This window comes from Opisthocomus hoazin, chromosome 10 (assembly GCF_030867145.1).
Source record: "Opisthocomus hoazin isolate bOpiHoa1 chromosome 10, bOpiHoa1.hap1, whole genome shotgun sequence".
NCBI lineage: Eukaryota > Metazoa > Chordata > Aves > Opisthocomiformes > Opisthocomidae > Opisthocomus > Opisthocomus hoazin.
In genome coordinates this window covers 24,946,204-24,973,560 of record NC_134423.1, presented here as the reverse complement: position 1 = coordinate 24,973,560, position 27,357 = coordinate 24,946,204, and the positions used below count along the sequence as shown (strand labels likewise).

General features: G+C 41.3%; 1 protein-coding gene across 1 annotated transcript in view; it reads left to right on the top strand.

The window, feature by feature from the left end:
- The window catches only part of AGBL1 (AGBL carboxypeptidase 1), a 282,923-nt gene that overhangs the window by 55,059 nt on the left and 200,507 nt on the right, over positions 1-27,357 (top strand). Inside the window, 10 exon segments of the mRNA XM_075431306.1 lie at positions 2,381-2,561; positions 3,381-3,448; positions 6,188-6,304; positions 7,293-7,888; positions 10,860-10,943; positions 11,703-11,789; positions 12,156-12,304; positions 15,638-15,725; positions 23,267-23,411; positions 26,843-26,996. Coding sequence (XP_075287421.1) covers positions 2,381-2,561; positions 3,381-3,448; positions 6,188-6,304; positions 7,293-7,888; positions 10,860-10,943; positions 11,703-11,789; positions 12,156-12,304; positions 15,638-15,725; positions 23,267-23,411; positions 26,843-26,996 — 1,669 coding nt within the window.

Here is a 27,357-nt window from a genome sequence, read left to right as displayed (position 1 = left end):
TCTTGGTTCTGCTGAATTTTTTTTTTGTCCAGACCAAATTCTATCTCTGGGCTGTCAGAGAATGGCACAAAGTATCTATTCTGCCCTCTGGTCTGTTCCATTTCTATCTGTGCTGAAGGGATGCAAAAATAATAAACAGTATTAGAATCATAGACTGACGTGGGTTGGAAGGGATATTAAAGATTAACTAGTTCCAACCCCCCTGCCATGGACAGGGACACCTTCCACTAGACCAGGTTGTTCAAAGCCCTGTCCAACCTGGACTTGAACACTGCCAGGGAGGGGGCAGCCACAGCTTCTCCGGGCGACCTGTTCCAGTATCTCAACCACCCTGAGAGTAAAAAATTTCTTCCTCCTGTCTAACCTAAATCTACCCTCTTTTAGGTTAAAACCCTTACCACTTGTCCTATCACTCCATACCCTTGTAAAAGGCCCTCATCCAGCTCTCTTGCAGGACACTTCAGGCACTGGAAGGCTGCTATAAGGTTTCCCCAGAGCTTTCTCTTCTGCAGCCTTGACAGCCCTCAGTCTGTCCTCACACAAGAGGTGTTAAATCCCTCTGATCATTTTTGTGGCCTCCTCTGGACCTACTCCAACAGGTCCACGTCTGTCTTGTGCTGAGGCCTCCAGAGCTGGATCCAGGACTCCAGGTGGGCTCTCACCTGAGCAGAGGGACAGAACCACCTCCATTGACCTGATGGCCACATTACTTTTAATGCAGCCAAGGGTGCAATTGGCTTGGGCTGTGAGTGAACATTTCCGGGTCATGTTTAGTCTCTCATCAGCCAGCACCCCCAAATCCTTCTCAGGGTTGCTTTCAATCCATTCTCCCCCCAGCCTGTATTTGTGCTTGGGATTGCCCTGACCCATTTGAAGAACCTTGTACTTGACCTTGTTGAACTTCATTAGGTTGTCACAGGCCCACCCCTTAAGCTTCTCAATACTCCTCTGGATGGCATCCCTTCCCTTCAGCATGTTGACTGCACCACACAGCTTGGCGTCATCAGCAGACTTGCTGAGGGTGCTCTCAATCCCACTGTCCATGTCATCAACAAAGATGATAAACAGCACTAGTCCCAGTATTGCCCCTTGAGAAATGCCGCTCATCACTGGTCTCCACTTGGACACTGCACCATCAACCACAACTCTTAGAGTTGTATGAGAATCTGTTGTAATATTCCCCTTTTGCTTTATAGAACATTCATGCGGCTTATTTGATTTGCATTCCTGTTCCGATGAGCTAAGTTATAGTCCCAAGCCAATAAAGACAACATGCTGATAGGCATCGTACAACTTGTGAACTTAGGATAAGACATTGATTACTCAGTCTCGCTGATGGAGGCTGTAGATAGATGCGCTGTACTCGGGGAAACCTAAAGGCTTGGTTTACTGAGCATTGCACCTGTCAGTTTTAAACAATTCACCTTTGTGCAGTGGCTGTAACTTGCTTATCCAGACTCCTGTCTCTGTTATATTACAGACATGCACCTGCTATAATCTCCCAGAGGGTTTTTGCTTTTGGTTTGGGGCTGGGGGGTGTGGATGTGTTCTCTTTGCAACAAGAGACCAAGAAGTTCACTTGCTTGGTAATAAAAATACAAAAATATTCTGTGTCTTCAAAGTACATTTGGGCTCTCATAATTCCTTACACTTCTATTTCTTACTCTGGATTATAGGAGTAGAAAATGTGGGATGCTGCAGGAATTCACTGTTTTATGACTATGTAATATACAGTGATCTTTCAGAGTAACTACTGGGCATAATGCTTAACTATACATAATAGAGTACAGTGGGAATGTTGTCTTTGAGTATACGCTCTGAACAGTGAGTACAGTGAAATAATGATGTTAACTGGGCTAGCTTACCTGTGTGAGTTTTGGCATGATAGTTCTGGGTATAGATGGTGAAGATACAGAAGCACAGATTTTGGCATATGTTGGAGCCAAGTCATACATACGGGCTCCCTGCAGGATTTTTTTAATCCATATTAAAGAACATATATCTTCAGTGCTACTGTTATCTGTGTTAGCTAGGATATTTTAGCTTATGCTACTATCATGCCTTCTTTCAATATACCCTGGCTATAACATCTTAGAGTAGAGCTAGGGGTTGCTGTGTCTTCTAAATGACGTGTATCAGTGGAAGTCCCCTGAAGTCTATGCTAGCCTGTATTTCTGTAAGAAATGGACTGCATGAACTTGAGGTCTTGCTGTTCCAGGCATATTTCTTCAATGGTAAAAAGCTGGGGGGGGGGGGAAATACATAAATACAAAGTTTTAATATTCTAATCAGAAAAGTGTTTCTCCTCTGAGGGATTGTGCATAACAGGCAGGACAGTTGTAAGAGACAGTTCTTAACACTGTTCTTCTTTGGGTTCTAGGACTGTTTATCTTGCAGAAATCTGGATCCTATAATAACCACTGCGACTCAGATTCTGAGAAAGTGCTACCCCACGGAGCCTCTGCCTGTGGTGACAGTAAGAAGTTCCTATTCCTTCCCTCTTCCTGGGAACGCCAAGGCTGAACGTCCATGTGAGGAATCCGAAAGCGAATGGCTGAAGGGTGAGTTTAATAGGAGGAAAAGGAGCATGATACTGGAATTTAATGTGGTATCTGGGGAAGGGAGTTTTGGCAGCCTAGTCTTGAGATTTACAGTTAAAATTCATCTGATGGCCTACAGCGTCATTCAGCAGAGATGAAACTACTCCCAGGTCTTCTTGAAGCTTGGAGATTCTGTTTGGAGAATAAAAGGAGAGAAGATTAAAAGGAGCAAGGAAAAGGAAAAAACCCAATCCTTTTATTACCTAAAAAATAACGGAACAGAGTGGGCACGGCAGAGGCTGGAGATGCCATTGCTCCACAACAACAACAGAGGGAGAGACAATTGTGCCTGTGCATGACCCTTTGAGGGGGGAACGGTGTCCTACAGCTTTTTCAGTAAAGAATGGCAGCCCAAGCAATTTCTCTGTTGCTTTCAGTTTTGTATGGAAGATGCTCAAATACTATAATGATGATAGCTGTAAAACACTCTAATCTAGATAATATAGATTAACAGCATCCTGTAACATTGCTGCAGCCAAGCAGAAAATCTCTATATTGCTTTGTAATATGAGTTGGATCCATACTATAGTGACATTTGTCATGGTTTTGAAAGGCAGTGCTTGAGTCCAAGAGAACAGAGCTTTACAAAGTGGGAGATTTGGTGCCAAATTCATTTATACTAGATTATCAAAAGGAATCTGCTTTAATCAGGGTTGTGGTGGGTTGTAGTTTGAAGGCATGTGTGGCACACATAGAAGAGGTTGCACATATTTCTGTGGAGGACCTGAGAGGGATATTAGGTTGAATGCTTTTGCCCCTACCTCTTTTCTACTTCTGCAGGTGACTGTGACAGTGATGAAGAGGCCGAAAATGATTTGGATAATGAAGATGTGGACAGTAAGGAGGAAGTAGGTGTATGAGCCATAGTTTCCTTAATCAGCCACGTACTGGAAATTAAAACTTTCCATTGTCCATTTTGACATCCTGATAAGCTGTCTAAGCAGAGAATGTAGAGATGCGTGTGGTCCCACATAAATACACTACATGAATAATGGAAGGATGCTTGAAAGAAGAAAAGCAGAAAGCACTGACTTTCATTGAAGAGAGTCCCCTGCATTTATCTTCTTAATTGCCATGCTTGTCACCCAGGACGCCATGGGTTTGGTGACTTCTCCATTCCTGCAGAGAGACTGATCAGTGACTACTAGAATCACATGCACAGTCAGGGATAAAAGATGGATCTTTGATTCCTCTAGGCATAGACCAGAAATGGCACTTTGTAGGGGAAAACTGAATCATCACCTAGAAAAGACTAACCCTATTTTTCTTCCTGTATCAGGGCATATCTGGGCTGTGAGAAACAGGTAAAGAAAACAAGAAGGTTAGGTCTTTTAAGCCACATCTGAGCCATTTGAACTTAAATTCCTTCTTTATTTGTTGCTGAACACAGACAAATAGTATGAGTTATTCAAGCCTTTTCTGACTTTTCCTTTTGCATTCTCCCTGTCATGGCCGAACTGGAAAAAAAAAACCCTGCTACTAGCTGAGGATGAGAGTGAAAACGTTTTTCTTGTGAAAATACATACAAGCACAATTGCAGATGTGAAGTAGTGAATGCTGCTAATAAGCCTTATCCATATAAAGCAGTTTGGGAAGGCAAATTAAAGTAATGAAGTTGCAAATACAGTCTAATTAGATGTGATTGAGACTTCTGTAGAAGGGTGTTTTCATTACTTGCTCTATCTTTTTCTCCTCAAGTATTAAACTGATGTCACTCAATGAAAAAAGGAAGTTAAAAAAAAACGCAACACATTAGCTCAGTGTCCTAACTTGCCCCTGTCTGGCTGTTTTTTTCTGAATATTATTGCTTATCAAGATGCTCATTAGGAATAAGGTTTGTAGTGAATTTATCTTCTTCTTTAATTAGTTATTCATTCGGAAACAGATCCTATATGCCTCTGAACTATTTAATTATTCATAAGGATTTACCAAGTAGATGTGAACAGGGTTTTTTTTCACTGAGAACTTGCTCTGAATATGATTTTTAAGTACTCTTTGTCTGGAGTGCAGGCCATATATCTCTCACGACAAAGCTTTCTAAAGGGAAAGCAAGCAGGGAATGGATAATGAACTTTCGGTTTAACTTTTTTGGGTAAGATCAATTGCACAATGTTTTCTGGTATTGATGTGATTCACAGACATTTTCACAGCTACATAATGCATATCTACGCATACTAGTAATACCAACCAAAATGAAGCTTGCCTCTACACTTCCGCCAGTAACTGTTCAGATAGATCTATGAAAATCACAATCACCACATCAACCATCTGACCTTCTCAATCCAAATCTTCAGCAAGTTTGAAGCTGCTTGTGCATCATTATGCTGTTAGTGGCAAATCCTTTTAAACTGACCTTAAATATTCTTTACAGCTCTTCTTTGCCTTTTCAACTAGGCCCAAACAGCCATTGAAACTCCGCTTTGCACTACAAGTGTAGCTCAGGGTTTGAAATGCTATGGACAGTTTTGCATTCTGGCAATTTTAATTTTTTTTTCTTTTGATAACAGCTTTAGGAAGGAGTCTATTTATCAGCAGCAAATCACTTCTTTGCTGGCATTTGGTGGGACATACTTACTGATGACACGTTAAATTATTTGAATAATGTTGTGGTGTAATGGTCAGACATCAATGCTAGGTCTCCACCCTTCCCTCTTGTCTCATCTTTTCTTGGTTTCTTATGCAATGACTGAAGGATTGACATAGCTTAGTTTTGGTTGTCATGCTTGATATGGAGGAGGTTGCACATCAATGCACAGTTACCTTCAACTGTGAAAGTTTCAGTTACAGTTCTTATCCCTGATTCACTGATGCTGAGGATCTAAAAAGCTTTTGTCATACAAAATATGAAGAAAGTTGGGGAGTATTGAAGATGAATTGGGCAAGAATTTCAGATTTTTATAAGCTCCATTGAGAGATAAAAATAAAATATAAGCAGTTTGTGCCTGCAGGTGTGAAGATATGTACATGGGCCTTTCATACTGATTGGTAAGCACTCAAAGAAACCATGTGGTTGTCTAAAACTAAGGTAGAAGTGTCAAGGTTTCTAATTTTGCCGGTGGCCTGTAAGGACCTTTTGGCTTCAACATACTCTGAGAATTTTCTTGCTAAATATACATTTATTTCATTATTGTTTCTTTGAATCAGAATATTACCAATTACATCATGAGAATCTGTTCCTACTGATTAACACAACATAAGCAAGAAAATGGATTATATGCTCAGAAATAAAAATAGTTGTTAATATGTCTTATTTTGAAACCTCTCAAGATGAGGTGCTTACAAAAAGATTGAAGTTTCAGTCTTGATGCTTTTTTGAAAGCATCTCTTCATGGTATCTCTGCTTAGGAACTAAAGTACCAAAACATCAAATTCCCCCTTTTCACGATATAGTCTTTTCTCTCGTGCCTGTATTTTCCATTCCATAAAATGACTTCAACAACGTTCATAAGTATGAGAAGAATACTTATAGGACTCATTAAATGAATGTGATGTCATTAGAAATCAGGGGTGTCCTGCAGAATATTACTTTAACAGTTATCTTGTAGGGCACGATTAGTGTACATGCTTTTCTAATTCTTCTTTTGTAGGATTATGACTTGGAGACAGACGTGAACAAATTGAGGTCAAGGCCAGTGCTTGACCGGCCAGAGGAAGAGCTTGGACAATATGAAGTAATGTGTCCAGAACTTTCCCATGATTTTCAGGTACTATGATAGTACAGCTTCCTTTATTTGTGAATATTAAAGAGTTTAAGAAATATTGGAAAGGGAGTACTGACAAGAGATTACTAGACAAGGCTATTGAAAAAGGAAACCTAGATGCATCATAGGACTGGAAAAACAAAGATTAAAACTTTTTGCTATTATTTATTGGTGCGAATTGAGAGTGATAGAAAGGGAGTGATGTTGTGTGGTGCATATTTTGGCTGGGTATGGGTGAACTAAGCACTGCTGAATCAATTGCCACATGAGAGATCTGTCAGATAATAATCTGTATCCTTGCTGGAAATTTAGATGGCAATATCAGGATCAGAATGAGATGTGGAAAATAAATACTGTCAACTAGTGTTTTGAAGTAAGTGATAGAGGAGATTGCACTGCTGCTGAGTGAAATGTGCAGTTTGAATCATTGTTCTATTGCAGTTTGGGACAAGAAATGGAGTATTGCACTCATTACAAGTCCTGGAATTTAGGAGAGCTGAAAACAGTGATTCAAATATGAATCTGAAAAGGATCACTGGCTTAATATATTTCCTGTACACGCAGTGCTGTGACATTTATTATGACCATAAGTAGCCATAGGGGATTAAATTCTACTCTTCCGTGAAGGCAGAGGTGGAGTTTTGCATGCAGATTGGCCTCTTTTATCCCTCTGTAACAAATTTTTTAAAAATGCTTTGCAAATTATCTTCCCTAATTTGTTGGAACAATCAGTTTTTGTTGGAGATGACTCACCCAGATGACTCAATCTGATCCTTTTAGTTTTGGAGGACTACTGTTGAAACAGCTTTGTGGATAGTGAAATTCTGGCAGGTGGTCCCTGGGATGATTTTACTCTGGCTGCCTTATTGGATGAGTACAGTTTTGGGAGATTTGTAAATATTTTTTCTCTCTTCCTTAGAAGGTTTCTTCTGGAAAGAGGCATGATCTATCTTTAGTTTCTTTTAATTTCTTCTGCTTTTTAAATTTAAAGGAGCTTGAATCAGAGTCTGAGGAAGAGAAAAGCTTGGAGGACAGGACTGAGAGTCTTCCCTCTTCTCCCTGTCATTTCATTCCAAGTGCTATTTCCGTTACGCATCCAAACCACAGATGGAGAAACCAAAGTGTCACAGAGATGGGACCAGATCCAGGGGAAGAGGATTTCAAAGTCCCACTGCAGAGCTGGACAGAGGAGAAATGCAGAAGGGATCACACTGACAAAAAAAGAGACATTGTAGAAGCAGCCCAAGGTGCAGATTCGCCTGAAGAAGATCCTGCCGGGAGTCATGTGCTTGCTTTGCATCCTCTCCCCAAAGATACTGCTTGGTTCAAAAAAATGTTTTACCCTGATTGTGAGGCTTCGATCAATCCTAGTCCTGAAGGGAGGCTGGAGAGCTCAGACATAGTGACAAATCTTCTGGAGAAACACCAAGGGAATATCCCATTCCACAGCCCTCACTTCTACGCAGCTAGGGCCAAATGTGTTAAGTCCATACCAGGCTACAAAGACTTGGCGTTCCCTGATTTCTGGGGTCACCAGCCACCTATTTATAGCAAGCCCATGCTGGAGCGCAAGTATGGGGTTCAAAGGTGATTGTGCTTTAATATAATTACCACCCTGAGAGCTCTCAGGCTCAAAACTGGTTTATGTAGATTCTGACTATAACATTTCTGAATGTCTTGAGAAGTTATAGAACAAATTTTGGGCTATCCAATGAGTTGCTGCAAGGCCAAACAGCAGGATGATCTTATTGTGTTTTTCCTCCTGAGAAAAGGAAATTAGTGTTTAACTGGATTACAAACAGGATCAGGAATCAGAATTTCCTATCTCTGACATGGAGTTTCTGTGTGTCAGTGGATGTGTTGTGAACTGTCTGTGTGTTGCTTGCTTTGTCTTGTAGATCAAGGTAGCAGTGGCAACTCTGGGCTGAGATTTTTATGGATTCTGTGAATCCATAAAGACTCCCCTATCTCATATTCCAAATTGTTATTGTGAACTAGTTATTGATAAAGATATCAATGTACCTACGTATGTGGTGGAATTGCAAGCTGGTCAAAACTCTGACATAGATTTACCAGTGGCTTTTCCTTGCAGTAAGCAGACCAAGACCCAGAATGAGCTGTGAATCTGTGACCTTGTTAAAGCACAAATGACAGCAAGTTCATTTTGGATATGGAGAAGATTTTGTGTCCTTTTGGAATACGTTTTTGCCTTCAGTCTTGTTCTTCGACCAGTCACCTTTAGTGCTTGCAACAGTGGGTCTCATCTGGCTTTCTAGGGAAAAATCCTTTCTGTCCTGTCAGAGCTGTGTGTCTGTGTTAGGTTGTTCTCGGGACTCTCCCTGTCTACCTTTCTGCTGCTGTGTCCCTTCTTGCTATGCTTCTTGATCTCTGCTTGCTTCATGGGGTCCTCCAGAAGCTTCTCCCCCTTCCCTAGTATGTGCCTCTGCTTCTGGGAAGTCTGTCATGAGCCAGAGCACCTCAGCGGGGACAAGGTAGGTAAGCTGCTTTCCCTCCCTACTGCTCAGCCTACTAGGAGGAGACAGCATACCACACACAGGGAGAAATAAAAAGAGGCTGGTAACAAGTGGTGTCCCCCAGGGGTCAGCACTGGGCCCAGTCTTGTTTAACTTCTTCATCAATGACCTGGATGAAGAGTTAGAATGTACCCTCAGCAAGTTTGCTGATGACACCAAACTGGGAGGTGTGGTAGACACACCGGAAGGCTGTGCTGCCATTCAGCGTGACCTGGATAGGCTGGAAAGTTGGGCAGAGAGGAACCTGATGAGGTTCAACAAAGGCAAATGCAGGGTCCTGCACCTGGGGAGGAACAACCCCATGCGCCAGTACAGGCTTGGGGTAGACCTGCTGGAGAGCAGCTCTGCGGAGAGGGACCTGGGCGTCCTGGTGGACGACAGGTTAACCATGAGCCAGCAGTGTGCCCTGGCTGCCAAGAAAGCCAATGGAGTCCTGGGGTGCATCAAGAAGAGTGTGGCCAGCAGGACAAAGGAGGTTCTCCTTCCCCTCTACACTGCCCTGGTGAGGCCTCATCTGGAGTAAGCTGTCCAGTTCTGGGCTCCCCAGTTCAAGAAAGATGAAGAGCTACTGGAGAGAGTCCAGCAGAGGGCTACGAGGATGACGAGGGGACTGGAACATCTCCCCTACGAGGAGAGGCTGAGGGAGCTGGGCTTGTTCAGCCTGAAGAAGAGAAGGCTGCGAGGGGACCTAATAAATGCTTATAAATATCTCAAGGGTGGGTGTCAGGAGGATGGGGCCAAACTCTTTTCAGTGGTGCCCAGTGACAGGACAAGGGGCAATGGGCACAAACTGAGGCACAGGAAGTTCCATCTGAACATGAGGAAGAACTTCTTCCCTCTGAGGGTGATGGAGCACTGGAACAGGCTGCCCAGGGAGGTTGTGGAGTCTCCTTCTCTGGAGATATTCAAGACCCGCCTGGACAAGGTCCTGTGCAGCCTGCTGTAGGTGACCCTGCTTCGGCAGGAGGGTTGGACTAGATGACCCACAGAGGTCCCTTCCAACCCCTACTATTCTGTGCCTCTGTGATTCTGAGATCCCCCCTCTGGCGCATTGCTAGAGATTGCTGATTTTCTCGCGTTATTTCAGGTGTTCAGGTGAGGGGAAAGCTGTTTTGAAGCTGTGCTAGGAGAGGAAGCTCTTTGTATAACAACCTTTTTGTCTGTTCCACGTAGAACTGTGTGCGATGACTCTACATTTCTTTTTAGTGGCATAGAGAATTGTCAGTAGATACCAAAGAGACTGGATTCTGTGCTAAACTTTAAAGCTGATAAACACAAATCAAATGGCATTTGTGAAGGCCACTAATTTCTGACCTCTACAGAGAGAATTATTCTTTTTGCAGCAAATATAGATGCTAAAAATCTGATTTGGAGGTAAAATCACCCTACTGTCGTCTTGCACTGTTGCTCTAAAAGCTTTGCTTTTATGACTATAATAACATGTGTAACCATACAGCTAAAATGGGAATAATCATATCATGCTTCAGGGCATAACATGAGTGCTGCAAAGGTCAGGAAGAAAATCTGGTGTTCCACATTTGATCATCTTTAGGGATCAGAGAACTTCAGTTTAATAATGAGTAGAAATTAGTTTGATTTAGAGTCAAGATTTACTATGAGATGGATTAGTAGGCTTATAAGTTATGCCAGATATTTCCTCCCAGGGCAAGGCTGGCCATTTGGGAGATTGACATTGACTGGGAAGAACTGGGGATAAATCAAACTTGACAGAATACTGTAGATAATTAAAATGGTACGGAATCAGTCATTTAACCCAAAAGGCAGCTTGTTGTAATTGGAATGGAGGGGGAGGTCTCTCATGGTAAAAAAAAAAAAAGAAAGAAATGAAAGAATATTCACAAGTAGTTCACCTGGAATTAGCACATGGAATTCCTCTTTCTTACCAGTACTTCAAAAGAATGTCCTAAGCCTCTTCATATTTCTTATATAAGATTACCCTATACCGAGACTTCTCACAGTGTCATTACAATTTGCTCTTTTTTTTTTTTTTTTTTCCCCCGAAGGGACAAAGTACTAGATGATGTTCGACGCTTAATCCAGCCGGGTGATGTGATAGGCAGAACTGTTTTTGATTTAGACGAGCCCAGGTGGGTAACTTAAATTGAGCACTGTAACCAGGGGCACTGTCAGTGCTGGGTTATGTAACAAGCTCAGTTTACTTCTTCAGCTCCAATAAAGGTGTGGAAGAAATAACCTAGGAGGTACAGGAGTATTTTCCTAGTACGCTGAAAGGTGTGGCACTTAATTGACTTCTGAAAACAAATATCCTGCCTTATGAACTGTTTTAGGTGCTCAACTGTGGCCAGCAATTGTGGTCCTTGAGAAGATGTAGCACAGGGTAGTTGAGAGGGTCCCAAATATGAAGAAATTGCATTCAAAGGAAGGATGAGCAACTTGGAGAACAGTCTTTAGAGAAGAAAAAAAAAAAAAAAAAAGGACAGTTTGAGGTAGGAGAAAGTTGTTCAAGATGAATTTAAGGGTTTCTAAGCTTTAGGAGAAGGAAATTATATAGATGAGGGAAGAGTAAATATATAGTGATTGTATAAAGCTGCCTTGTGCAATTAATAAACCAATAGGAATAACTCAGTGGGGAAAGTAACTGGAATAAAGTGAGTAAATATGAGCTAGGACAAAAGGGAGTATTGGGTAAGGAAAATAATCACTTAAGCAAGAGCAGAGAAGAATGCTGTTGGATGGGAAGATTATGGATTTGTTCATCTCTTGCTACTTCTTAGGGTCTTGCTTATAAAAAGTTATGAAAACCTATATTAGCATACAAAAGATGCTGGGGAAGGCTTGTCTTTGAAGTAACCTGCTATAGGTATCCTTGCTTTGCTTTACTGCAGTCATTCAAGCGCAGGTGCTCCAGGCTGTCTGACATTCTTCTCCAAGTTTGAATCGGGAAACCTTCGCAAAGCCATCCAAGTGCGAGAGTAAGTATGCCTGCAGCGGCCATGTCCCAACCTGCCTTTTTGCTGTGACCACAGCATGAAATGCTGGAGTTCTCCTTGGTTTGGAAAGGGTTGGCCAGGTTATCTGACGGAGAGCTTATCATGTCTTCCAACACCTGGATGTCATGGATATCACAGGAGTGAGAAAACAGAGCTCAAAATGTTTTGACTTGACTAAGATAGCTTGAGTATTTAATGCTGTGTTTGGGCACTGCTAATTTGATGGTGGTGTTTGACTCTCACAGGATATTAATGAATTTAACTGTACAGCCTGCTGTCTTTGGCAGGTTCAGTGAAGGACTGGTGGGGTGTTTGTGGCCACCATTTTTTTCTGGTCTTCCTTTACAGGTTTGAGTATGACTTAATTATGAATGCAGATGTGAACAGCAATCAGCATCACCAGTGGTTCTACTTTGAAGTCCGTGACATGAAATTATCAGTTCCCTATCGCTTCAACATTATCAACTGTGAGAAGTTCAATAGCCAATTTAATTATGGTAAGTCTTTGGGGATTTGGGGTAGTCTTCTGTTCACAAGAAGATCTTTTTAATGCCATGAAGGTTTTGAACTTTCCATGTCTATAAGTGTAAGGGAGACTGGAAGTTTAATCTTATCTGCCCTGAAATCCACTGAAAGAGTTACTTCAGATTTGTCAAAGGACCTTTCTCTGTCCTCAGGAGGACTGAGGAGTAAACTGCATGTTGAGACCTGGGAGAGGATTTGTGCAGAAGAAAATGTCATTGTTCTGTGTTTAGAGACCAGAACTGAGGAAGAATGGCACAGGCTAGGAGAGCGGAAAAAATTGTTCTGTTGGAATTGAATGAGCATTGGAATGAGCACTAGAAAATGCTTCTAAGATTTAAGTAAATGTAGATAATTCTCAAACAAATATTCATGATTCTTTGGGCTTATCCAGAAAGACATCTCTGCCTTCGGACCTGCTGAGACTTCTGCTGACATTAGTAATAAAAAAAATTTCTATTCCTTGCTGTCTTTGAGCTCCTGTTATAGTCTGTAGTTCAGGAGGAAGGCAGCATTGCTCAGAAACAGGCAGGGCAAATCCCAGTTTTCAAAGCCCATTTTAGAATAGAAATTATTGCTTCTGCATGGAGACTGTGGGTTGAATTCTTAGCTGGCATAGGCTGGTTTTTTATTTGTTTCCATGGAGCTGTGCTAATTTACACCAGCTCAAGACCTGATGCAGAATGTTTAATAAGCCCCTAATATCAGACTTTGCATTCCTCTGAAGCCCTGTGGATACAGCCTCTGACATCACCAGGAGAAGTCTCTCAGGATCAATGTACCTAATATAAATAGTACTAGGAGCTGGAATGACTTGTCACTTGCATTTGTGAAACTGGCTGGATGAGTGACATAATGAATTATAAGGCATTTGCTCTTTAACCCAAAGGATTGGAGTTCAAGTATTCATACAGATTCCAAATGAAAATGGTTTGGTGGTGTTTTTTTTTGTCATCTTATTCTGCTTCTCTGAATTATGAAACAATTCAGTGTGGTGCGTCTGGTACCAGTCTGAAAATGAAGTATGTTGAGGTCCTACTGTAAATGCCAATACAACCTCTGACACAGCCACTAATAGCTTCATAGCTAGAGATTCTGGCTGTTATTGGTGGAAGGTTGCTTGCTATCTGCTAGGTTGGCTGTTGTCAGCATTTATAATCTCATGTGGTGCACCTGAAATTGTACACGACTCACACGTTCAAGCATGCAATGAAAAATATATTTGAAAGAAAAATTTGAAAATACCGTCCGGTGTAAGGAGGCTAAGCCATAGCTTGCTTTTGTACGGCTTTTACGTGGGATTGGCTGCTAAAGCCAGTCTTGTGTGGGTTACTTCTGCTCCTCTGAGCAGGCAGTGAAGCTCTAGCTTATCTAGCTTGGCTGACCAAGGCTCATTACCTCTTCCAGCACATTCAGAATATTTATACAAAGTGTTGGTAAGAGATGCTGTTTATTCACTACACTCCCTCTGTACTTTCCTGGGCTAATGCCCATGCTATAATACTAAAAGCTTCCAGTTGTGATGTAGTGACAAAGCGCCATGGATGGCAATAATTTACAGCTCCAGCTTACTGATCTGTTTTGATTTTTCCCATCCCTTTTGCTCTTGGTTAGATGGCACTGTGTAAATTTTCAATCAGCAAAAAAAGACATTTAATAAAATAGTTGTGACCAGGAGCAGAGCAGGTCAGGAGGTGCAGCCTCCACCTCTCTTCTTCCCTCTTTTCTACTTACTGCACCGTGGGAAATAATGGGGTTTGGTCAGAAGCCTGATTGCTGTTTCTTTTCTAAAATGGAATGTTTCCATAGGGAAAGTGGAAAGAAAAATTGATTTTGCTTTTTTTTTTTTTGTTTAAATTAAAATGAGACAGCAGCCCAGTGTCAACCATCGTTCTGAGGCAGTCTGGTGTGTGCGTCCTTTGGACTCCGAAGGGCAGGAGCTGGAATTTCAGAAGCTGAGAGCGCTGCAGACCCTGAGCCTCACGTCCCTTCACTGATGGACTGAGCTTCTGGGCAGGCCTGTGTCTCTCAGAATTCACTGTGGCCCACGTCCTGGACCAAACACAGAATTGCTTCCTGTACATGGTTCACGGTGCTGGTTTAGAAAAGAGTGATACAGAGGTTACTCCTAGCTGTAGGATTGTTAGCACTACCCCACACCACAGCCAAAGGTGAGCTGGAAAGACATATCTGCGGAACACTTGCCAGCTCTTAAAGCACTGGAGAGTTTAACAGAGAAACCCACAGGAAGAAGGGAAACTGAATAGCTGCTTATGGAAATAGGTCATCAATATTAATGATTTTCAAGTGTCACCGCCTCCCAGCACAAGAACAGCCAAGAGAAGGCTCAGAGGGCAAGTCATCAACATGCATAAATTCTTGAAAGGTCGTTTTTCACTTTCTTAGATACGCTTTCACAGAAGCGCTGCCAGCATCTTTGCTGGGCTTAGCAGTGGCTGTGCTGGGTCTACTGGAGCTGGCTGACACCACCCTGGGGCAGGGGCCACCCCTGCAGCCCCCTGCCCCTAGCGCCTCACCAGAGACACCGGGTCCAGAGAGCTTCACTGGTGAGGGCAGGATCCTTACCGTATCTGTAAAAGAGCAGGCAGGTGTGTAGGGCAAAGGAATTTGATACGAAAACTGCCTGCAGATGGGCTGGCTTTGTGGAGCTGTGAGTAATGTATACACAGCTCAGATCAGAGAAAGCCTCATACCTTGGGGCATGAAACAGTAATATTCTGGAGGTCAGAAAGAAGTCATCTTCTGGTATAATACATTACAAAGGTGGATGCTATCTTTATCAGCATGTATGACACATGGGTATTATTTAGGTCTAATGGCAAGTTTAAAATCTTCTTCTAGTTTTGCTTGCTACTTTCTGAAGGTACAGTACTGGATGCACCACAGAAGTCTAATGCCATGGTAGGATTAAGGATTCAATAATGGTGTAGCCAAGCATAAAATATTTGACTAACCAAATTACTGATCTTGTTGATACCTCAATTCCTATTCTTTTCTTTCCCTTCCTCTGTTTGTAAACAGAGTGGCTTGAAGTCCTCCTTTGCAAAGTCCAGTCACATAATTTATTTTCTAATGAACTCCATTCAGCTCATTTCTTCTGGAGATGCTTTTTTGTACAGACGTGCTTATATCAGAACAAAGCATAGGGCTTTGGGAAATGTATTTACTTTGCATAAACTAGATGCAGAGAGCACAGACAAAATAATGATCTTTAGCCTTTTCTTCCCCACCCCTGTCTTTTCCAGCCAGGAAATTTATGTCACCTGAAAATGTCTTGTTTTACGTAGGCATGCAGCTGGTCATGTATTCAGTGAAGGAAGCTCTCCAGGGCAGGCCTCGCTGGCTTCGGGCAGGCCATGATATCTGCTACTACAAGTAAGTGCCTTTTTGGTGAATAATTTGTGGCTTCCTCTCCCCTCCTGTTAACTGTATTGATGTCTTTAACCTTTTGTCACCAGTGCCACCTGTTTCAAAAGTCTCTAAATTGGTGCTAGCTCGATGTGTTCTGTGCTTGCACCTTCAGAAAACAGCTACAAGTGAGAGCTCTATATTAGATGTCTGGGGAGAAACAGGGCACGTGCAGAAATGATTTTCCCAGGAGGAAGAAAGGGAGTGGGGAGTACTCAAACCTTGCTGATGCAGCCAGGAATACAAGGAAGCTTAACCTGCAAAGGTAGTGTAGGCAGCTTTTTCCCCTGTCCAGGAAGAAATGAGCTGGATGGGATCATTGTTTTTCTTGTGCATACACTGACTTTTGTAAGAGACGTAGGAGCTGAGGAGCTCAAGAAAGGATTAGCATATACATAGGGGTGTTTGGGGAGGTGGGTGGGGGCATATGTATATGTATGTACACTATATGCATCTATATAAATATATATGTAGAAATAGACATGTACAAATACTCATTTTTTTATTTGTGAATCTCTCTCTATAGCTTAGTATCTTCATGACTTTTGCTTCTCTGCAAAACTGGAACTCAAATCCTAGAAGGCAAACTGCTCTGTGGACTATACTTCTTGGCACCGTATAGACCATGTCCTGATAGCAGAAACAGTAGAGATTAGCCTTACTCACTGTCCTATGGGAACGTTTGTCTCTCTACTGGGGCCAGGTAGCAGTGGTGTAAAGTAGTTCTGACAAGCTCAGTGCTGGCATTTATGAAAGTTCCCTGTTTCAGGCTGTTTCTGCACTGTGTCAGAGCCTCAGAAAAAAACCACTAGATGTCTCATCTTTAACTTGTATCTGAGCTGGAGCTTGACTCCTGCGAGAAATGTTCTTTACTTGGGTATCTCACTTCCATGCCGAAAACTGATCCCTGATTCCTTCTGGTGGTTATAGTGAAAGGAGATGAGTGCGGAGCTTGGGGTTTCAGTAGGTTGAATGAACCCTGTTTTATTTTCTCAAGGCTTCTAAAATGTTATCTGCAACATTTCTTAATTATATTAAAGATGGCGATTGAAAGGATTTTCGAGACTAGGATAACTGGTATGTTTTGGATTAGAAAATCTGGGCAGAGTTGGAGGCTGGGGGACGGACTAGAACAAGGAGGAAAATAACAGGTGTGAGTAAATGTGTTTGGCTGAGTGCCTGTGAGTGGGACACCTGGGAATGACGTAGCTTGGGGTGGTGCAAGCAGGAAGAGAAGCCTTGCACTGGAAAAAAGAGGTCACGTGTTGAGGATGAGCTGGTAAAGCATTATGGGTGAAGTTCACATACCTTGTAATCAAATATTGCAGCAGTTGATGTTAATTAACTATTTTATCCTGGCCTTCCCTGTCATGACCTGAAATTTGGGGGGCTGAGAATGCCTGAGTGATAAGTTTTCCCTTTTTTTTTTTATTCTTCTAATTATTTTTTCCATCATGATTCCTATTCACCCATTTGTATCACCAAAATGCCTCGGTGTCTCAGGAAACTATGGGTAGTGCATTAGGCAAATGTGTGAAGAAACCAAAAGTCTGATCCTTGCCCCTAATACCTTGCAGTTGAAGCACAGGGACTGGGCTCCCTGATGGCTGAAGATAGACAGAGAAATACATGAAAAGTGTTAATACAGTTAAAAATAATAGTAATTTTCTAGCATGGGAAGCAGTGCTCTCAGGACAGAGCTGAGCTGTTCTGATGTTCTAAATGGTACTCCTCTCTTCGCAAACTTACGTGATGATTTTAGAAACTAAAGTGAAATAATAGGCTTTTGCCTTGTAAGAAATTGTGTTTGTGTGGTAGTTCACAATTTTGCTGTTAGGTTCAGTGGTGGCTATGTTCACAAGGGTTTATAAGAATAAACCAAAACAATGACAGTGGGCTGCCTTCCAGAAGTAGCAGAGCCTCAAAATTCTGTTAATACAAAAATATTCAAGAATTCAAGGTCATCCCAAATATATTTTTCTTCTTTTTTTTTTTTTTTTTTTTTTTTTTTTTTTTTTTTTTTTTGTGGAGGGAGTGGGGGCTGAAGGCTCAGATTATTCTCTCCCAACCTGGAATTCTGTTTGTAGCAATCTGAGTAGTTATTTTATTTTGTTCCGCGTGCTCCTCACTAACATTTATTCATCTAACCTTTTCTACCTTATGAGCTAACATACTGTGGTGCAGTGGCTTCACTTTTGCATGCCTGTAACCTCTGGCTTCTGTGAGTATGGGCTTCTGGTTGGGCAAACTTTATGCGCTGATTACCATAGCAGTGGCTTCTCGTGTCATTAACAAGGCAGCTATTGTGCAGTGATTAAACAGCAGCTGACTTCTCAGATTAAGCCATGATTGTACACTTAAGCTTGTAATCAGATTCTTGTTCAGAATGTGAGAGAATAGTTTCATGGATTTGGAATATTCTGTGTTTTCTAACTGTAGCTTGAATTATATGTCAACATATTCGTCTAGGTTAACTACTTGTTGTCTATCTCATTTACTGTTCATTCGAGGTTTACGCATGTTTTTGTATACACAAGAATACACATACACACATATATACACACGTATATGCACTTTCACCTCTGCTGTAACTTCAAACTTTTTGTTTCAGTGACTATAGAAGAGATTCCCAGTCATTAGAAGTGGGAGGGTATGTGAAGAAACTATGTTTGGGGTTGCTCAGACTTTGGCTCACAAGAGAGAGAGATGGGATTCCTATATTGATATTATGCTGCTAATGATTTGGGGGAAGAGCTCGCTTCGTTTCCATTCACCCTGGTCATAGGTATCCTGGAGTGGGACTGGCACATTTTGAAGGGAACCTCGTCTAATTACTTTTACCAAGAGTTATTAATAAATATGGGAAAAGAGTGATATACTTAAGAAAACAAGAAGGAACTCAAAAATGCCTTTAATTGCTTTTTCAGCAGGGTTTGTTTGAGAGCAGCCTCTGAGCTGAAGGACAGTGGGAGGAAAGACACATTCGCAAGATGTCTGGGTGATGCACGTTGGCTGATCTTTGCTGACATTTATCTTCACTGAAGATGTGATAGTTCACTCATGAAGATGAATGTTGTGCCACAGCTCTGTCATTGCATACCTTTCCCATATGTCTTTCAAGAGTTTTGATGTTACAGAGGATATTAGCACTGCTCTTGCCAAAAAAAAGCTGAGTGACACTTCTGCTCTATTTTATTACCTCTCTGTGAAGTGACAGGATACACCCATGATAAACAGAGTTGCAGTTACTATAAGATCATCTAATTCACTTGCTGTTTTGGCAGCTTTTATGCGCTGAATAATATTCCTTTCCAGCAAATTATTTAAGGAACAATGGCAGCATGCTGAATTGGTGACAATGTGCTTGTGCCTTTGGTTTCATGACTCATTTTAAGCATATTGTCTGACCTCTAGCTTTTCCAGACAATAGTCAGTTCACAGATAGTGGATGAGGTACATGGAGTGTTTTGTTCTCACATCACCACTAAAGACTTAGCTGTTTGGTGATCACAGCAGAGTCAGAACTAGATCTTCTCTTTTCTCTTCAGCATCTTTATAATCACGTTAGATGAAACCATCATTGTAAGAGTAGCAGGCCACCTCTCAGTTCTAATGACATCTACAAGTGAGGACTGAGACACCAGTCTCAGTCTGAGAGCACCTGACCTTTACAGTACAACTGAAACCCTTAACAGCAAAATGGCAGTGGGAATATTCTGCTATGACTGGGGTTCTGGCTGCAACCTTGACAATAAAGATTCTTTAACATGGGTTTGGCACTTGCAAAGGAAGTTGTATTGTGCATTTTCCAGTTTCCAATGTGTCAGACCCCAAAATAACAGTCATGACCTGTATATTGTTAAATACTGGGTTTTTTTGTGGTAGGAACCAGGGTGTTCCTAAAGCATATTGCACTGAGCAGCCACACTTAGGCGTAAGAAGGTCAGGGCATGTAAAGTGAGGACACCAGACTCCAGGTGGTAGAGGGATTTTGGACAAACGGAATGCATCTGCAGATTAGAAGTCTTGAATAGCATGCTTTCCATTCGGACTTTGTTTTGAAATGGCCTAGGAATCTAGGACATTTATATTTTCTTCAGCCTTTTTAGTCTAAGCTGGTGCAATCCCATATTCCATCATGTATCAGTCCTTTTTACTACGCTAAATGCTGTGGACAGGAAGTCTAAAGATGAAATTACCAAGAGATATTGTTCTTGTATCTGTTGGTGCTTTTCAATTGCAGAGTTGCAATCCAGCTCCTTTAGTGACCTGCCTGTATCTTTGGACAAGTGGCTTCACTTGTCTGTGTCTCAGTTTTCCCATCTATAAAGCACAGAAATTAGAGTTAATTATCTGCCACCCAAAGAATGGGAGCAGATAAATGGGAAGCAAGTTTTAATTGGATAATGCTTGCAAAGGTCTTTTAAACTCAAAAAATTATCATGCAGAGTAAATGATAAGTAGTATTATAATTATTATTAATTAACTTTCCTTCGCAGCTATGCTAGAAATATGCTACCTGTACAGGAGAACAGCAAGCAAAATGATTTCACTGTTACAAAGTGACTGAAAGGCACAGTAGATACAGCTTGCATGCTGATTGAAAAACCCCCACTTGGTCTCTTATTTTCTTTCCAATAATCAGCATATTAGTTTCTAGAGAGCATGTGGGACTCTGAACATTTTTCTGAAAGGGAACATAAATAAGGTGGTGAGAGCTAGGGTGGGTTTTTTCCTTCCCCCTTCCTTGCTTGTTAACTGGGGCCTCATGCTGGTATGGTAGTTATTTTGTGATAAAAAAGAGGTGAGGAAGAAAAACCATCAGCCTGATGGAGGAACAAGGAGGTAACAGAGCCATCTTTGGGTGACAATAGTAGAAGGAGAAAGAAGCAGAGGAAAAATGCTGGTTTTTTAGGTTTCTTCTAAAAAGGTTCAGAGCTACGGTATTGTTTGATAGCTTGTGAGGAGACCAGATTATATGCAGTAAGAATACATGATCATTTACAGTGCTTATACAGAGGTGGTTTTTTCTTTTTAATGCATGAGTGAAGAATATTGAAGCCTCGCAAAGCCACCTGTAAACTTTCTGTTACTATCAGGTAGTTTGTTATAGATTGAAGCGGGTGTCCAGAAGCAATTCAGAAGTCTGGAAATACCTGTTCTGGGTGGGTAGTTCGCTTGAACAGCAGAGGTGCTCTGAACAAGAATGAAACGTGCTGCTAAGAAGAGCAGTGTGAGCGCTGTGCGTTGGTACCCTCAGGATCATGCAATCTCAGCACTGTCAGGGGTAAGGACTGTTGATTACCACTGTAGCATCAAGGTCAGAGGTGTCTGATGGTGCAAAACCTCTGGGTTAAGTGGCATTTTATACAGGAGGACTTTTGGCTGCACAATTCTAGACTACAGAGAGAGAAGCCTTTACTGGAACATTAGGGGCAGGTGGGAACGCTTTCCCCTATGTGCATGTAAGATATTTAGGCCACATCTGCCCACAGAGATCTGCTTCCTCCACTCCTCTGACTACAAATGTGAATTTGGAGGAGGACTCAGAAGAACTTGGCACTTTATGACAATTCTTTATGAATAAGGTCATCTAACCATCGAAGTGCCACTGAATATAATAGAGGCTATGGAGAAGAGTACTTTACAAGAAGTGGTTCTTAATTATCCTTCACTGTCAAAATTAACAGGAATTAGATTAAATGTCATTGTCCTGACTTAAAAAAAAAAAGACTCAAATCCTGGATCCACTGAAATACATATATAATAACTAAGAAGATGTTTCTATACTTGAGAGTTCAGTGCATTTTTTTTCCTCTTTTTTGACCAATATTAAGGTGGTTTATTTGTGTAAGAAGTGTTGGGGTGAAGGGTTCAGCTGTGAATAAAATCATAGGCTTTTCAGTTTGCCACTGTGACTTGGTGTTTCTGTACTATATATTGATCCAGTCAGTACCACTCACCCCACATACGCCTAACTGTTAAATTCAGGTGAAAACCCAGCAGCACTGTATTGTGTCTTCCTTATGAAAAAGAGCTGATTATTTTGGAGAATATGACAAGAATAATTATCTTTTCTCTCCACCTCTTTGAATAAAAATGTACAGCAGCAAAATAAACTAGTATTGTAAATTTCAGGAGCCGAAATTGCATCTTTTTGGTTGCCTCTTCTATTTTGCATTTTAATGCAACATTGATGATAACATTTGTCAAAGAAACCTCGCAGTCCTTCAGAATCAGATGGTTTGGCAACAGCATAATTGGTGCAATGTGAGAAAAATATTGTTTGAGATGTATTTATGGATGTGATTTGCTGTGAGGCTTCTCCCTAAAATGCATGAATTGTCTCTTCATCTCTGCTGAAAGAAAACTTTCTTACTCAGCCTAAAGTAGTTTCTTTATCAGAGTAAGTCTCCTGCTAGAGATCTGGTCCTGGAACTAGGTTGAGAAGCTCACTTTACTTTTTTGTGGTATTAATGAAAGGGCCTGAGTGCACTGGTAGACCTTGGTGACCCTGACCAGCCTCACCCGTGGCCTCCACTCACACCCTCTGCTCGTGGGCCCAGGAGCTCATCGAGCTCTGTCGTGGCCACTCTGTCTCTGCCTGAGCTCTATTGTAGTGAGGCTCCAGCTCAGTCACTGCTCTGTCTGTGCTTTGGTGAGGTCCTTGCCCTGCTGACTTCCACATCAAGCTGGTCCTTGCTGCTCCCTGACAGGGAGTGGCTCAAGTCAAAAGGAGGGATCCAAAAGACAGGATTTTTTTGGGTAGCTCACAACCTACAAATCTGTATGAGGTCACTTCTCTGTGTGCTGTCTCTACTCAAACCCACTCTCCTCCTCTTCCTACTCAGCAAAGAGCCTCTGATGATATTTGAAATATTTTTGTATATGTCATATTAGTTTATTTTTAATTCCTGGAATATTGCTTTTCTTCCTGTAGTGGAACTGAATGGTTGATTTTGTAAGGTATTAATATTTTCTAAATAGCCAGGCTTTCACAGAATATTTTGACATGGCATTGTTCAGGGCTGTGAATAGGTACCTGCATCTCTGAGCAAGATAATTCGGATGTTGGAAGCAATGCAGCAGTGTTAGCTGAATGCAGTATTTTAAATGTGTCTGTACTGTGCTATATGAACTAGTATCAGCTGTCTTCTTTCTTACTTGCAATTTCACGAAAAGAAACAAACTGTTATTTTCCCATGAGAGTGCTCCTATCCATAGGGATGCATCCATAGGGGTGTAGGTTTATTGCTGTGTTACTGGATATTGTTTAGCACTGTTACATTTTTGTACCTGTTCATTGCTGGGATGGGATTTGTTGTATTGGCACGGGGCCTTCCAAGTCTTGGTACAATGCTTAGATGAGTTTGGATCCCATCTACAGATTGAGATGAAAGCTCTTTCAGGGTGGACCCTTCTCTGAATGCTTAGTTCTCTCATGGCTGCTCCAAACATGCATCTAGAAGTGAAAACAACCTACTTCCTCCGTCTTTCTCTTCTTCCAGAAACCACTATCGCTGTAGTGCAGCTGCAGGAGGAGGCAAGAGAGGAAAATTCTATTACACACTCACCTTCAGCATCAAGTTTCCTCATAAAGATGATGTCTGCTACCTGGCCTACCATTACCCCTATACCTACTCTACAATGATGGTAATACTGATGCGTCTACCTACATAAGATAGTGGGCCTGACAGGTTGAAGCTGCTTGGTTGTGTGTAGTTTTTGACGTAACGTAGAGGACCATTTTCACAGGCACTTAATGATCACGATGCTGTCATTGCCTTATTTGCAACTGAAGCCTCTGCCCGCTCTGAAGCTCAGAATGCTGTAGAGGAAAATAAACCTCTGTATGGACTACACTGGGGTACAAACCATTAGAGATCATACCAGTCATAATGCAAATCAAAGATGTCTCCATTTGCTTAGGGTTGCAGGACCCTTTTCCTGAAGAGGTGGGAAGCAGGGGGCTAAAGCTGATGGCAGCTCAAAAGAGGAAGCTGCCTGCTCCTCCTTCTGACAGAGAGTAACAGCTCACCTTTCTGAGCTGCACCCAGCAGTACCACAGCGCTGGACCTTGTCTGAATGCTTTGTCAGCTGTTCCCTCTGTGCCAGTTGGAATGTCAGTAGGCATTAGTGACACTTTCACCAGTGCTGTCAATACAGAAACTAAAAGAATACAAGTCCAAGGAGAAAATTTTGTTACTGAGTTGTACCAAGTTTGCTTCCCAGGGAAGGTTTTGTTTTCTACAACTTCTTCTGGCCAGGGGTGGCTGGTAAAGGAATTTGCTGGGAAATGCATCTAATGTGCTTTCTCTGTGATTGATGTAGAACAGCCCAAGGTCTGAAGGGAAGGTAGGATAAAAGAAGGGAAATTAATAGGTCTGGGAGTAGCTTGCTTTTTTGTTAAAGCTGAGAAAGACGTTACCGAAAATGAAGGCACACAGTTCCAGTAGATCAGTTCCCCTTCCTTCTCCCCTGAATTTCCATTGTCAACCCTTTTTCTTCTGAGCAATAAATGCCAGTGTGGGTTGGTGAAGTTTGGGCTCACTCTAATTTTTTGTGACAGTATCAGTTGACTATTACTGGATATGAAAGACTGTGTTTTCAAGGGAGATGATGTCCTTTACCACTTACTAGCCTTGCTGCCCAGCATGCTGGCACAGTTAGGCTTAGATTAATTCCCACTCAGACAACAGTCTCTTGTCAATTGCTTTGCATCCTATTATAGATGATCAAAGAAACTCCTTCCAACGTCTGGAACAGGGCCAGTCACGCCTTCACAGTCCAAAATATGCCTGCCAGCTCACTTCTCATTAGGCTTGTTGGGTATCAGTTATTCCTCAAAATCAATGAGGAAGAGAGTATGCTCTGATAGTGGGGTTTGACCTATAGCCTTGAAGGCATATGTATACTGCAGTCTGCAGGGGGAAAGGTAGATGCAATACTGAAGAACTGGGTGGACTTATTCACCACCATACTTTATTACTGAAATGCAATGCCTCATCATTATTTTATTGTTATTGATTTCTATATTCTGCTGGCACAAAAGCAAGAGAGACTTGGAGAGTTTGTATGCTCTGGGAATCCCTGAATATCTCACCTGCTCCTAAATGAATAGAATAGAGATGAAAAAGATGTTATTCCCAGTCTTGCAGGGTGAAGTCTTGAGGCATTTCACTGCCTCTTCAAATAAAATGCTCATTGGAGTTAAAGGGAATTTTGCCCGAGGAAAAGTTTAAATGAACTCAGACTCAGTAGTGACCATAAAGTTTGGTAAATGGGAATTATGGATAGAAAAGATTGATAGACTGTCATGTCCAGCTCTTTAGCCAAAGCAAAATTGTTGTCTCTAATACTTCTAAAAGGCTTCTTTGCTCGGACTAATTTAAAATGTCAAGTGATGCAATTTACACTTTTCCATGTTACTTTAATTTCCACAGTAAATAAACTAAATCAGGTTTGTGCACCAGTAGATTTCATTTTGAAGCATTTGTCCAATGGTGAAGTATGTTGGATTTACATATCAGTAATAAATTAAAAGTGGTTATGAACCCAAGGGCTCAAATACATAGTGCTTTGGGGAAGAAGATAAACTTGTATATGGAGTTAGAAATTTGAAAATATGTTAAAATATCATATAAATTTAATAGTTACAGGCATATTCACAGGAAACACACATTGCAGAATCCTGTTTGAACTGGATGCATTCTGCAGTTCATTACATTTTGTCCATTAGTAATTACATTTATTTTATGAACACTAATTTATTTTTACATCACAGTGTTAATTGTTTGTATATCTAGCTGAAATCTCTGTGGCAGCTATACCCAATTAAGTTTCAGTGGGTACCAGGATCATAAGTAAATTATTATATCGAGTTGTCTGTATCTATGTAAGATTGTTAGATGTGTATAATAATTGAATTTACTTTATAGAGCAGTATGTCAATTGTTTCTTGACACAGATGACTGTAAATTTCAACTCTGTGTTTGCATTCAAATGAATACTGGGCAAGCAGTCTGAAAAGCAACAAGCTCCAAGGTTTTAGGAACAGGAATGTCTTGTCCCATAAAAGCTGATTAAAATTTAGCCTTGACTTGTAAAGACAAAACGCTACGATATAGGGTCGTTCAGTGAGTTGGTGTGTTTAAAGTTAGAACAAGTATGCATACTGCACTATACCTATCTCTACCAACTGAGAGACAACTGGTGTTCCACAACACTTAGTAACACCCTGCGATGGGATTACGTACGCTAATCTTGCCACTTGCAATTACAAAGTAAACAGAGAGAACTACGCATCGTCTGGTGTGTAGGTGACAAGTGGCTCTGTGTCTAATGAGGCAAACAGAATTTGTTCCAAAACGTCATTTTTTTAAGCTGCCAATTATTTTTCTCAAATTTCTCAGGAAGCTGTTGGACTTAAGAAACATTTGTAACTGCCATACTCTTTGTGGGATGGGGGGAGGGAGGGAGAAAATATCCTTTTGGAAAGGCGCTCCTCAAATTTCCCACTACCGATTGTACAAAATGTTTCGATGTAAACTTTTTGGCTGCCTGTGGTGCAGAGTTGTTCCTGAGTTTCACTGCCATGTGCTTGACAGCTAACCAGTCAGTTCTATAAATGCCCAAAAATGGTGAGTTTTCTCATGTTTCTGCACAGTCTCTATTAAAATATAAGGAGTAGGACCCTTCTGGACTTCATGTACGGCTAGAAATTCCTTTATGCTAACGAGAAAAAATGCCTAGGAACCTCATAGGTAAAATCATAGAATAGTTTGAGTTGGAAGGGACCTTTAAAGGCCATCTGTTCCAACCCCCCTGCAATGGGCAGTGTTGTCTTCAACTAGGTCATGATATGAGAGTAAATAGTCCTGTGCAGCTTCAGTGAACTGGGGTGTATTCTGAATGGCATATTTGTGTGATGTAAAATGTGATGCTATTAACCAACAGAATACAGAAGCTGGGAAGTTAGCAGCAGATGAAAACAGTGCCACTAATAACACACAGCTAGTGGAATAAAATCAGATTTCATAGACTGTGAACTCATTTATAAATCTGCTTCCTTGCTTCTTTCTCAGTCCCATCTTGATATCCTGGAGCAAAATAGGAACCCCAAGAAGGTTTACTGGAGGCAGCAGACACTCTGCCAGACGCTAGGAGGAAATCTATGCCCATTGCTCACCATCACTGCCATGCCAGAGTCTGAAAAAAGAGATGACTTGGACCAATTCTGTAAGTAGCCAAATGAAGCATTAAAAAAGATGCTGGCGAGTTGCGGTCATGTCAGCAGTAGCAATGACAACCTGTTTTGTGAATATGTTTGCTTTCTTGCCTTTCTTATTTTGGAAAAAAAATATCTAAATATGTGGAATAGCAAATTACAACGCTTTTTTTAAAATTACAGTTTTACATGGAGGAGGGATGAGAGCTGACACCATTTTCTTACTTCAAATTTTTCTTTAAACATCTGAAGCAATTACAAAATTCGATATCACATATCTCCAACAAGAAACTGTATTCAAGTAACCAATTCAACAAGAAAATAGGGTGGGGTTTTTTTTCTGTGTTGATGTTCCATATTGAAATGATTTGT